Source organism: Phycodurus eques, chromosome 9, assembly GCF_024500275.1.
Source record: "Phycodurus eques isolate BA_2022a chromosome 9, UOR_Pequ_1.1, whole genome shotgun sequence".
Taxonomy (NCBI): domain Eukaryota; kingdom Metazoa; phylum Chordata; class Actinopteri; order Syngnathiformes; family Syngnathidae; genus Phycodurus; species Phycodurus eques.
Window position 1 is genome coordinate 18,738,552 of NC_084533.1, and position 13,997 is coordinate 18,752,548.

General features: G+C 40.0%; 1 protein-coding gene across 1 annotated transcript; it reads left to right on the forward strand.

Annotated features, from left to right (window-relative positions):
- Positions 1-5,679: 5,679 nt before the first annotated feature.
- On the forward strand, positions 5,680-8,162 carry agtr2 (angiotensin II receptor, type 2). Its single transcript, XM_061686024.1, has 2 exons — positions 5,680-5,818; positions 6,262-8,162. The coding sequence occupies exon 2, from the start codon at positions 6,306-6,308 to the stop codon at positions 7,545-7,547; it is 1,242 nt and encodes a 413-aa protein (XP_061542008.1). The 5' UTR covers positions 5,680-5,818; positions 6,262-6,305; the 3' UTR covers positions 7,548-8,162.
- Positions 8,163-13,997: the final 5,835 nt, after the last annotated feature.

Consider the following 13,997-nt stretch of genomic DNA (forward strand, 5'->3'; position numbering starts at 1 on the left):
GAACTTTATCTGGATTATCCAGTTCATGTTCAAATATCATTCCAAATCATGTTCACCCACACAGGAACATGATACCCCCAGCCCCCCAACAATAACAAAAATTGTAACACTGCTTCATCTTTTATAGTGTGAGGACAATTGTTCAATGCTATGCATTGTTCATAGTGTATTTAATGCTATTCATAACACTAGGCTATAAACTTATTAGAAACTGACACAAACACTGCAGAGCATTAGTTAACTGCATCCAGAGTTGAATGCCAAGTCACACAGTTGTGTTTTTTTTCATTATTTCTCAATGCATGCAACACAAATGGAATGTTTGTACTTTTTGATGGCCAAGGGACATGGAAATTGTGCAAGAAACAAAACATGAGCCACTCATCTATGCTTTGGGAAACGTTGGTGCCACACGTGCAATCTCTTAACATCTTCATTGCATCTTTATGGCTCCTCGGAGGAACTGAACCTCCGAAACTCAGTTGGAGGTTAACCAGCGTAGTGACCCTAGGTTACTATGTGCTTGCTCACGTGTGAGAGAGGGGAATATGAGAGAAAAAGATGTCAGATGAAGACATTATGTGATATTCTTTCCTTCCCGAATGGATGAACAAGCATCTGGGAACCGGCAGCCTGTGGCATCCCTTTGTGCTTATGGTTTGAACCGAGGGGACGTTTGGGTGGCATCTGTTTTTATCAACCGCCAGATGTCACAAACAAGTCTTCATGATTACCAACTGAATGAAATGATACCACATGCAACATAGCCATGGTTCGAACAAGCGATATGTTTTAATATGCAACAGAATTGGAGGTTTCTGATCCAGCACAATGGTCAGGATGGATTTTGGACCATTCCTCTTGACAAAACTGTTGCAGTTCAGCAAGATTCCTGGATGTTTGGCGTGAATAGCTCTCTTGAGGTTATGCAACAGCATCTCAATCGGTCAAGATTTTGACTGGGCCATTCCAGAACACGTTTTCTTCTTCTGATGCCATTCTGTTGTTGATTTACTTCTGTGTTTTGGATCATTGTCAGTTTGCAACACCCATCCTCTTGAGCTTCAACTGTTGGACAGATGGCCTCAAGTGGTTCTGCAAAATATCTCAATAATCTTGTGAATTTATTTTTCCATTGATGATAGCAAGTTGTCCAGGCCCTGTCTTGTGAATTTATTTTTCCATCGATGATAGCAAGTGCGGCACGGTGGCCGACTGGTTAGAGCGTCAACCTCACAGTTCTGAGGACCCGGGTTCAATCCCCGGCCCCGACTGTGTGGAGTTTGCATGTTCTCCCCGTGCCTGCGTGGGTTTTCTCTGGGCACTCTGGTTTCCTCCCACATCCCAAAAACATGCATTAATTGGAGACTCTAAATTGCCCGTAGGCATGACTGTGAGTGCGAATGGTTGTCTGTTTGTATGTGCCCTGCGATTGGCTGGCAACCAGTTCAGGGTGTACCCCGCCTAGTGCCCGATGACAGCTGGGATAGGCTCCAGCGCGCCCGCGACCCTAGTGAGGATAAGCGGCTCAGAAAATGAATGAATGAATGAATGATAGCAAGTTGTCCAGGCCCTGAGGTAACAAAGTACACCCATACCATGATGCTCCCTCCGCCATGCTTCACAGTTTCGATAAGGTTTTGATGTTAGTGTGCGGTGGCATTTCTCCTCAACACATGGTGTTGTGTGTTTCTTCCAAACAATTCAACTTTGGTTTCATCTGAGAATCTGGAGCCTAGAGGTTTGTTTACTTTTTCCTCCCTGTCCTATAAATCTTTATTTTCAATAAATATATGAAAACATAATTTTTATCTGGTACTAGTTTAAGCAGATTCTGTTTATTCTTGTGATTTAGATGATCAGACCACATTTTATGACCAATTTATTCAAACGTAAGAAATTCCAAAGGGTTCACAAACTTTTCTCCCACTCAATAAAAAATTACAGGAGAGATTTACATTTAATGGTAATTCTGTCTAATAAGTAGTTTGTGTTATGTATTATCCAATACATACTATGGTTGTGAATAATTTTTTTCTTGCTCATGAAAATAAACTTGAATTGAACAAATAAATATTTCATCACATTGTTATTTTGAAGCTCATAAGAGAGAAAACTAAAAAAAACATATTACTAAAAATAATGTATCACATTGTTTTTCAGAACTGTTTAGTATAGATGTCTTTATTGCTCCAACATAATATTGCTGCTCTAGGAAACTCTGTTATGTTACTTATTACTCTAACGACACCCTAACAGAAGGGTGTCGAAAACATGTGTCATGTTTGTTGTGTTGGTTTGAAATTTAAATAAAACACAAAAAGATGCATACTAAACTATAGAGTTTCTAGGAAACCGAAACATTGATTGAATTTTTAAGTCTCTCAACTTCATCTTTTGTCCATGACAAAGGATGTGCAGGATGTTTCGAAGCCCCCAAGCCAGATGGGATGTTAAGTGTAACCTTCTCTCGCCTCTCTCTAGGGCACCCTCTGCTTGTAAATGCATCCCACCATCCCCCTACCACTGCCCTGCACCAAGCCACACAAACAGTAGCTATAATAATGTTCTCAGAACTTCATGTTCTACTGGACTTCGTCATGTTGTCCGCTGTGCTCTCAGATTTGTCTTGTGCACAGAGGAAGTGCATTTTACAATCCTGACCTCTCACCTCTCACCCCAAGAGCCCCATTTTCCGCAGGGGACAGTGTGAGAGGTCCAGTTTGTGGTCACGGTCTTCCCAGGGTCTGACAAGCAAGCAAAGACCTCAACCATAAGATAAACATGGACTACACTTATCAACAAAACATATAAACATGTGATTATAAGCAATATTAGGGTGTTTGGAAAATGATGTGTGTATGGCTCTTTATTAGTAAACATGATTTCTCTGTTTCCCCTTTATAGATGAAATCAGATTTTAATACTAACAAACAAAATAGTAAATTAGCTTTTTGCGGCAATAACGTCGCAACGTCGGAATGAATTTTAATGAAGGAAGGAGTGCAAGGACTGGAAACAAACTTCAGATAAGCTGCGAAATGATAACGGAATGAGAAAAAAAACAATTGCCTGGGTGATAAATGTTCATTGAGGGTTTAAGTTTGAGTTCGGTACTCTCTGCTCTATTGCCCTTGTTATCTGCAGCCCGTTACAGAGTCTCTGCAACTGGAACGTGTGATGAACAAACAGCAACACATTCACACCACACTGTTTATCACTGCGCCACATGGAGCCCGAGCGAAACGAAGCGCCGATTACAATATGTCTGCAAGAGTAAACACATGCTTGAATGGCATCAATTCAATAAAAATGAAAGTTTCTACTGGTGCACTGCTCTCAACAGATCGATTGTCTGCAGATAATAGAAAGTCAAATTGGCCCTGCAAATGTTGACAAAGGTCAAAGGAGCGCTTTAAGTTAAAAACAAGTGAAAGGGAAAGGAAGGAATGAGAATATTACACTTTTATTGGAGTAATATACACTGACCAGCCATATCATAGTGAAATCAGGTACAGAAGCTGTACCGGTATCAGTTAATATGCCTTTACAGAGACAAAATATACGTAAATTTATTTTGATTGACACTTTCAGAAACGTATGACTACAACAATATTTTCATTATTGTGCTTGTAGTTTGCAGTGGTGTCGATTGGATATTATTATATTAGTGGTCATAATGTTCAGTGTAAAATAATGTGGCCACCTGTGGCTTTTTTGTTTTAATCATATTTTTCACAGCATTCATTTTGACATGTTAAAACAAAAGTGATATGACACAAAGAGCAGAGTTGGGCAAATGAAGAAAACTTAACTTTGTAGAGGGGTAAAGGTTTCACCCCTTGACTAACTATGGCATCAATGGAATTGCCCACCCACAACGAATCCTAATTGCAAATTTGACCATCTGTTGAAGCCTGCCAACTGACAGATGGACAAAACGAACACAAATCCTACACAGCACACCACAAATATTTTGTATTTGCAGTACTGCAAATACATTTGGACTTGTTGGAGGTATTTATGATTGCCATAATAAATGTCCAATAAATCTAGAAAATTGTGCTACTGTAATAAATGAGAATAGCCTAAAACATCCAAAGGTTTTTTTTTTATCAGGTATCAAGTTTTCAATTACTTTTCAGTATGCATGAAACAGTGCAAAATCTGGTTGAAGATTATTAAAATCAAATTCTGCGTGCATTTTTTACCTGATGATACAAAAGGAGTCAGTTATCTTGGCCCACGGAAGTGTTGTAAGTGACTGTTTTTTTTTTTTTTTTTTTTTTTTTAAAGATATTTCTGATACGGCTGCAGCGTCGGGTTTAGAGTAAACCCATGTGCAGAATATCATCTTTTGTAATGCTAAACTGTATTTCTAAGTAATTAATCACAAATACTAGCTGTTGTTTTAGTCTTTTTTTTGCATTTTCTTTCTTTCTTTTTTTTTTTTTACATAAATGCTTTCATTGAATAGCTGTTCATGCATAATAACATACAAAACACCATACACTGTATGACCAATGGTTATACATTTTTTACCAGCATTTTGAAAGGTAAGATTTTGCTGGACTCTGCCATGCCTTCATCTGTCCTCCTTAGTGTCAGCTTTCTCACAGATATTAGGACACGTCACGTTCTGATAAATAGTCAATGGAGCGGCGTGCACACGCATCTGAACAGGCGCGTAAACAGAGGCGTGCATGGCAGGGTTAGATTAAGTGTATCAGGTTGAACAGGTACTGTATTGAAGCAGACACACACATGCATGGTCACACCATTGATTATAGGAGCTGTGATGCAATCAGTCATAAAGCTTTGTGTGCATCCCTCATTAACTTGTACCCGAGGCTTTAATGAAAAACCACTGGAGAGAATCTCCACTGTTTTCATACCTTCTCCTCCCTATCGCTGCATTCATTCCCTGCAATATATGCTTATCGTCCTCTTCGTTCATCTCCCACCCATCCTCCCCCGAATGCCTCAGCGGCTAGCTTGACTTCCGCTGAGACAAAGTAAATATTTCCCATGGCTTATCTGACCGCTGGCAGAGTAAGACAGTGCGAGGATAATTAACAAGTATCCTCCATTTCTCAAGTCACAGGCCCTGGTGGGGGTTTAAGGTCATTTGTACCTTAAACCCCACCAGGGATTCAACACCTGAAGACCCAAATTGAAAATTCAGTTTCTTCCTGGTTTCTTCATTACACAATCTAAAGCCTATTGTATAACATTGAAAATTCATGTTTCTCAACTCATATGATTATTCAGTTTTTATGCACGATACCCTCCCATTTATCGCTTCTTGGAACTAGCACTAACTCCAGTGTCTTGATGTTGGAGCATTAACCGAGAACCAGCCCACTATAGCAACGCGAAAGGCAGCTATGTGTACCACTACACTGTGAATTTTCACATTGATTGACACTGAAAAACAGTACTAGAATGATGGACACAACATATATGAATTAACTGCAATAAGCAATAATTTGTGTCACTCTGTGATGATTACTAAAATAGTTCTGATAATTATCAGCCCAATAAAAAAGTTTGGGGGTACAGTCCCGCCCATCTGATGATGACAATGTGACGTGTGTGCACCTTCCCCTGTTGTGCAATCATCATGGGGGCTATAAGACTCCCCACAGCCTCATCTGGTTTCTCAGAGGCTCCAGACCGTGTCCACCGCTCCACACACTCTGACACATGACATGGTCTGGGACTCTTGATAGAGAGGAGGCCAATGCAAAGACATGGACTTTAGACAAATGAGGCATTAAAAGCTTGACCTACTGGACTGGACAAACAAACACTTGAGGTAAAAATATATTCATGTTTAAATTCATGAAATGACTTTGTGTTGTTTGTTTGGTTATGTAATCCCTCGTGTTTGTATCCCTGACAGCCTTTTTTGAATTATATTATTTCTCTGTTCATAATATATTCTTTTAGTGCAACCAAACCAGGGGCTTCCTCCAGATTCCTCTATTTAATATCAAATCAAACTTGACCCAATGTTCATACATGGCATGCATGTTTCAAAGCTTACTTTTCCGGTATTAAAATGGAATGCATTTTTCTGTGAAACCCAATGAGCAGCCAAGACATCTTCATTTGGGTTTCATTAGCGAGCGATTGCAACAGTTATTTGAACTCATATTGGGTATCCAGTAAAATACTGCAGCCAAATGTTCAGTTTATCACATAGAAAGAGAAATTATCCATAAAAGGCAACTAACTTTCCTTTGTGGTTTCTTCCAGTTGACCTTGGAGCACTGAAAGAATTGAAGTGGAATTGTTCCATAATGGCAGTCCCAAATGACAGCTCCATTTTTAACTCCACCTTCTCTCCAAATACGACCAACAACCTCGAGAACACTTCTGCTTGCACAGACTGGCCTCCGGTACCCATGACCACCATCATCCCCTCTATCTACAGCGTTATCTGCGTTCTGGGCATCATTGCCAACACACTGGCTATGTGTGTGTTGGCCCACACTAACGCCTCAAGGAGAACTGTCGCCAATACGTTCATGCTGAACCTTTGCGTGTCGGACCTTCTGTTCCTGCTGTCTCTCCCACTGTGGGCTGTTTACTACTCACAAGGCTACAGCTGGCCCTTCGGACGAGTAGCGTGCAAGATCTGCGGAAGTCTCCATAATCTCAATCTGTATGCCTCCATATTCTTCATCACTTGCATGAGCATGGACCGCTACCTTGCTCTGGTTCATCCACTGCGCTCTCAGAGTGTTCGAGACCTGAAACGTGCCAAGCTCATGTGCATCCTCGTGTGGGTTCTGGCATTTGCTTGCACGGCGCCAACTACAGCTCTGAGGGACACTCACTACATCGAGGTGTTGGACGTGGAAGCTTGTGTGATTATTTATCCGGATCCCACCTGGTATCGGAGCCTCGCCTGGATGAAAGTAATTCTGGGCTTTTTCCTGCCAATGATCATCATCTCTTGTTGCTACTGTGCAATTGGTAGACACTTCTTGGCTGGTTCTGGGGTTGTAATCCTGTGGAAACCATCACACTCTGGCAGTACATTTAAAGCCTCGGGGTCACAAGACAGCTGCAGTAAACCAGAGAGACCCCCGACCCCATGTGTGAACCCTAGCCCCAGTGGAGGCAGACCCATGGAGGGAAGAGGGCTGGAAAGGGTCTTATGGACTGTGGCTGCAGTTGTCTTGGCCTTCTTCCTTTGCTGGTTTCCCTTCCATTGTGTGACGTTTATAGACATACTGAAGAGTGATGACTGGTTGGACAGTTGCTGGGCACAGTGGACCATCCAGAACCTCACCCCCCTCACCCTCTGCTTGGGCTTCTCTAATTCTGCCATCAACCCGGTGCTGTACTGCTTTATTGGGAACCATTTCCGAGGTAGACTGGGCACACTTAGTAAGGGTCTGTGTGTGCGTTTGAAGACTCGTGAGGAGGATCACAGTCAGAAGAGGGGCTCATTCAGCACTAGACTCAGTTCTTTCTCCCAAAAACTCAGTGACTTGAAAGATCTGGCAATTGTTGATGCCTCTGCACATGCTTAGGCGCCTGTTGAGGGAACATAACACTGGGCAATGATTCAATAATAGTGATGAAAAAAATAAATAAATAAAAACAATGTAACCTGAAGATTGAGACTGCTTTCACGAGACTAATAAGAAAAAATAGATTAAAATCTTCCAAAACAAAGGAGGAAGAAAGGACATTTTGCTGTTTTTCAAGATGACGCATGAAGTAGCAGAGTTGTTACTGCTCAATAACCTTCAAATACTATACTGCATCAGATATTCTACCTTTAAAGAGATAGGGTTTTTTTTTCACCGTCAGAGAGGTAATAATTTATCAATATGTTTACTGGGTTGTTGAAATGCACTTCAACATACTGAGAGCACTGTCTAATAGTATGACTCTCTATATACCATCTCCGTTATATTTCTATATTCTGATGTCATCTTACAAGCTATTAAATGGTGAGGTTAAAATGTTTGGCTTTGGTTTGCTGTTCCTCACAATCAGATCATACTGTTATGATGAAACATGTTATGTTTTATTTCAGTAGATGCTGTGAAACCTCAAATTATTCATCCTTGACCAAGTTTCGAGTGTCTTCTTTTTAGCTATAAATGACACCAAGAAGTGGCAAAACTATAAAATTTAGTTAAAAGATCAATTTAAAAAAAACATATTTAAAAAAAAAAGCATTTATTGTATTTTGACAATTTCCATATCCAAAATAAAGCATATCATTTCTCATTACAGACATACTGTATCTATTGATCTTCAATGTATTGTTGATTTGGAATTTCTAGATCATGCTTGAAGTTACCAGAACCCTTTAGAATGGTGCACACAAATTATTCACTAATAATAGAAATCTAAATAATTTTTTGAAATCTTTAAATCAATGAAAATGGTAAATATTTGTACAGGCACCCTATAACGTGTCATTTCCAGGGGGAATATACCCATTGAACAAATACAGACCCATTTGAAGTCAGAATTTTGCCACGGTATGAATCGTTGGGCATTCAGTCACCATGTGCAACTAAAATGTAGTGTTTCCCATTTTTAAATGTACTATGCTTCACAAATGTATTAGACCACGAGCCAGTGCAATATTTATGCTGTTTATGTTGCCCTAAATTAACAATATTTGTAATGACCAGAATCATGTTTTATGTTAATGCTTTATGTAATATTACTCCACTTGTAGTTTGATTTCAATGATATTTAATACAAGAATAACAACGATTGCATTCTTGAATGACTTTTTCAAATCGAAATAACAAATTAATGTGTGACTTCCCACAGAAGCACAGTGAGCACAAATGTGTGCTCACTGTAAAAAAAAAAAAAAGGGCAATGCAGTTTCAAAGTCATTCCTCTTCAAAACGGTGAAATGTCGAGTGCTCACGACAATCGAAAAAGTGCAAATAAAAGGAGTTTATGATGCTGGATATTCTCTTCATGACAGGTGGTCTAATACATTTAGCTGTGTATTAAAAATATACAGATAATGTATGAAGTTACTTGATTGGTCTAACAGTTAGGAATACCAGTCTACAGTATGCTTAATTCTATACAATGTAACATTTGTATTGTATTCGAGTCTTTAAAACGTTTTGAGAAAATGAAAAGCAATTTCTTTGTCTGAATTTTATAATGAAAACAAAACAAAACAAGACAAAAAAATTATGTTTAGTCCCTCTTCCTCCTTCGAGTGACCTCGCAATGGATTGCACATATCAAAGGCTGCTTATCATAGTCTCATACAGATGCTCTGATGATCCATTCCCGTTCAAACACTTGTGTTGGGCTAATCAATGGAGCATCTGTCTGCTACTTGCGTCTAGTATAGATCCTCCGCATACCAGACTGACCCTGGCCTACCCCTTTGTGAGCTGGGAGCTGATAGAGTGTATGTGTATGTATTTGTTTCCCCTGCTGAAGGCCATAAAAAACATTTTTTTTTAAAAACATACTACTAAAACTGTTTTGTTAATGACAAACAGTTTGACAGGGGTGGAGTAAATAAGTACAACGTACATATTGAGTAAATGTTTCAGGTATCTGTATTTTACATGAGTACTTTATTTATTTTTCTGAGGAATTTTACTTTTACGCCCTACATTTGAAAATAGATGTTTGTACTTTCTGCTCCTTACTTTGTCAAAACAGGCTTGGTACTTTTTCAACCTCCGCGGATGATGACACGACGTAAATAGACGGAGCTCATGTCAGCTACGGTTGAGATTTGATTGACTGATTGATTGAGATCTTGGGGACTTATAAGGCGAAACAAACCGGGAAAGCAGCGACTTGAAAAAACGTGACCCAAGGTGCATAATGAAGATGATACAACAGATTCAGAGAAGCAATATATTCCCCATCAATTCATTCAATTCAATTCGATTTTGATAGCATAAAAGCCGAAGCTAACGTTGGCTAGCTTTTTATTTAATTCTCAGTATACAAGCTCCGTGAAAGTTAATAATAATAAAAAAAGAAACTGTTTTGAGTGTAGGTTTTTATTTTTGTTGTGCCAAGTTACCAAAAAGGGTATATTAGACCTATACAGTATTACTGTATGTACTTAGATATATTTCAGTTTTTACTTTTTTACTTTTATTAAATTAAAGTAGTTGAATTTGAGGCGGCACGGTGGCCAACTAGTTAGAGCGTCAACCTCACAGTTCTGAGGACCCATGTTCAATCCCCGGCCCCGACTGTGTGGAGTTTGCATGTTCTCCCTGTGCCTGTGTGGGTTTTCTCCGGGCACTCCGGTTTCCTCCCACATCCCAAAAAAAACATGCATAAATTGGAGACTCTAAATTGCCCGTAGGTGTGACTGTGACTGTGAGTGGGAATGGTTGTTTGTTTGTATGTGCCATGCGATTGGCTGGCAACCAGTTCAGGGTGTACCCCGCCTCCTGCCCGATGACAGCGGGGATAGGCTCCAGCACACCCGCGACCCTAGTGAGGAGAAGCTGCTCAGAAAATGGATGGATGGATGGATGAATTTGAAAGCTACTTTTGTTTTACCAGTTTTTAAATGTTTTTTTTAACGTATCTGTACTTCTCCTTAAATACAGCGTGTAAGTCATTTTGTCACATCTAATATTTGAAAGTCATTGGTAGGTTGCTGGTATTTTTTTCCTATAACGTCTACTACTACTCATGCAAGAGTGAATACTTGCATAATTTCCCCCCCCCCCAATGCAATAAATCTTTCGAATTGACCACTGAGCGGCGCTAACATGCTTCAGATGCATTTGGCAGGCAGACAGGCTCGCCATGGCTGCTTTACCCTCACACTCAGCCCACAAGCCCCATGCTCATGATCTTTACAAGCTGAGGGAAAGAGAGCTGTGACACAGACTGATGACTCGGAGGCTACAGTTGTGAGTGGAGAAACCTTTCAACTAATCCAGACTGAAAAATTCTCCAAAGTCACAACGCTGTCTGTAAGAGCATGTGGTCATCTGTACAAAGGACACATTTTTGCGGGCAGGTGCTCAAGCTGAAAAAAGGGCACTCATTGCAAAAAATATTTATACAATTAAAGGTCCAGTGCCATCATTTTTTCCCCCATAATCTTTGATGTCCTTTTATCGTGTTTCCAGGATAATTTGTGTTGGAAATGCCCAGCATGTCCCTTTTCACGCTACAGTGGACCACCGCTATTCACAGGGTATAGGGACTGTGCCGGACTGCGAATAGTGAGGGCTGTAAGAAAGGACGGCCACGATTTAGCCCGGAAATTTGAAATGTGCACTCGTCAGACCACAGCACACTTCTCACTTTGCGTCAGTCCATCTCAGATGAACTCCAGCCCAGAGAAGCAGGCGGCATTTCTGGGTGTTGCTGATACATGTCTTTTGCTTTGCATGGTAGAGTTTTAACTTGCATTTGTAGATGTAGTGACAAACTATCTTAACTGACTGTATTTCTGTAGTGTTACTGAGTCCACGTGGCAATATCCTTTAGACCAGGGATGTCAAACTCATTTTAGTTAGCGGGCCACATTTACCCCAATTAGATCTCAAGGGGGCCGGACTACAATATTTGTGGCTTAAGAACCCATGAATAACAGCTATTCAAACAGCCTTTTCGGGATGCTCCTTTTATACCCAATCTGACACTCACCTGTTTTCAATTAACCTGTTCACCTGTGGAATGTTACAAGCAGGTGTTTTTTGAGCATTCCTCAACTTTCCCAGTCTTTTGTTGGCCCTGTGCCAGCTTTTTGGGAATATGTTCCAGGCAACCAATTCAAAATGAGATAAAATTTGGAGAAAAAGAACAAGAACATTCATCCGTTTGAACATTAAATATCTTGTCTTTGTAATGTATTCAATTGAATGTAGGTGGTAAAGGATTTGGAAATCATTCTATTATGTTTTTATGTGCATTTTACACACGTCCCAACTTCATTGGAATTGGAGTTTGTACAAAATTTTAACAAAGGAGGTGAAGGGAGGCTCCATTGGATATAAATAGTCAACACAAAACTGTTCAAATGGCAGGTTTTTGGAAGGAGGAGGAGGGGGGTCATTGGGAAAGGTGGGAGCATGCAGTATGTACAATTCTCCCAAGGACTCAAATGAATGCCTGTCAGATTTCAAAACACGTTGGGGAAAACGATGACAGTTATTTGTTGTTGCATTGATAAATGACGGCTCAGTGACAGTGTGAATGTGAGTGTGAATGGTTGTCAGTGTCTATATGTGCCCTGCGACCAATTCAGGTTGTAGTCTGCCTTTCGCCCAATGTCAGTTGGGATAGGCTCCGGCGACCCTAACCAGGATAAGCGGTGTTGGAAATGGATGGCTGGCTGGTTGCATGGATGGATGGATGCATAAATGTAGGGAAAAATTTGGCTGTGGCAAAATGGGCCTTTTTTTGCTCCAGGGCAAAAGGGCAGGTGCTTGAGCACCACCGCGTCGCTACAAGTGCACATGGCTGCCTGTAGGCAAACGTGGCCTCCCAGCCTCTACGATATTCATCTTAGTGTGACACACCAGATGCTATTGCACCCGCTTAACAAAGTGTGCATACGACATTCAATATTTTAATCAGCAGGTCCTGTTTACAACAACATTTGACACAGCAGCAACTCTGCTGTAACTGACACGACAGATTGAAAGTGGAGTTTGGAGCAGCTCTGCAGTATGTCGAGACACACGTCGCTTCATTAGCTATTCCTCGCTGTTCTGTGGTTGAGGTGTATGCGTCCTTGACACATGATCAATAGAAGATCCTGGTGAACGACAAATAAGAAAATGCAAGCTGAAGTGTCGGTGACTCTTTGATGGCACATTTTTTGTTACCTGCCTGCAAATTTGTAGAAACATAGTAATGAAGTTCCTTTCCAATCAAACATCAAAAGTGTACAATATAATAATGACGTGGTGCTCATTGTGCTGTGGCTGTTGATGACACTTAGCCATTGACATTTCTGAAACTGTTTTTGTGTTGTGCTGTTTGACCGAATTTTTCATGATGATGAGCAACAATATTATTGGTTTATTCTACAGAAATAAGAAGCTTTTCTTCAATATGACTTTGTTTCTGCGTGTACTATTGTTCAATTATTATTATTTCTGTGATTGTGATGAGTAACAATATTGTCAGTTATTCTACAAGAAAGATACAAATACAAGAACCATGTCTTCACTATCACTTCATTTCTGCATGTCCTTCATTTTGATAGATTCAGTTCAAGTCAGGGTTTCAAGGTTCAAGTACATCACAGCCATGGGCAGGAGGTGCTTGGGGGTGCACAGTCCATCACCGCATCCTCTCTGTCCACACTGATGAGGATTTCTTTTTGCTGCTTCTGCTTCTTCTGTCGGTCGGTCAATGACTTGAACAGTGATCCCCACGGTGAGCTGTAAGTACCCCCCCCAAAGGAATTTTAAAGACTTCCTTCTTATATTCCCTAAGAAAGGACTTTAAGCAATATGTATATGTCAAGCAGTTCCACATTAACTGTATTTTGTTTGTTCAACACAAAGAATATAAATGAATGGTGGATCAACTTAACATTGCTGTATTAATCTAACATAATGTTTAAACAGCTTGACATAAATATGTAAAGTGTTTTTGTATGTCAGTTTTAATGGGTTCTTTTTTTTTTTTTTTTTGCCCTGCAGCACAATTTTATCCGTTAAAGTTTATGAGCTGCATATATTGAAATTGTGAAAACGTGGATATCTTGCAAAATCTGAAACATGTTTATTTAACTTTCAAGGTACATAAAAGAAAAGTTATTTCCTGTAAAAACAGCAAGGCCGCTGTTTGATTAAACTGGAAACAATGTTGCTGCTTTTTCATTCTCGTGTTTTATTTTTGCTTCGTCATGTTGTAGAAATAGTCATTTTGATGGTTGAAGTTATTTCCTGTCAAAGTTAAAAAAAAAAAAAAAGATTTCCTGAATGATGCATACACACAATTTACTTGTGGGCGTGTATGTATGCATTCAGAAAAAGATA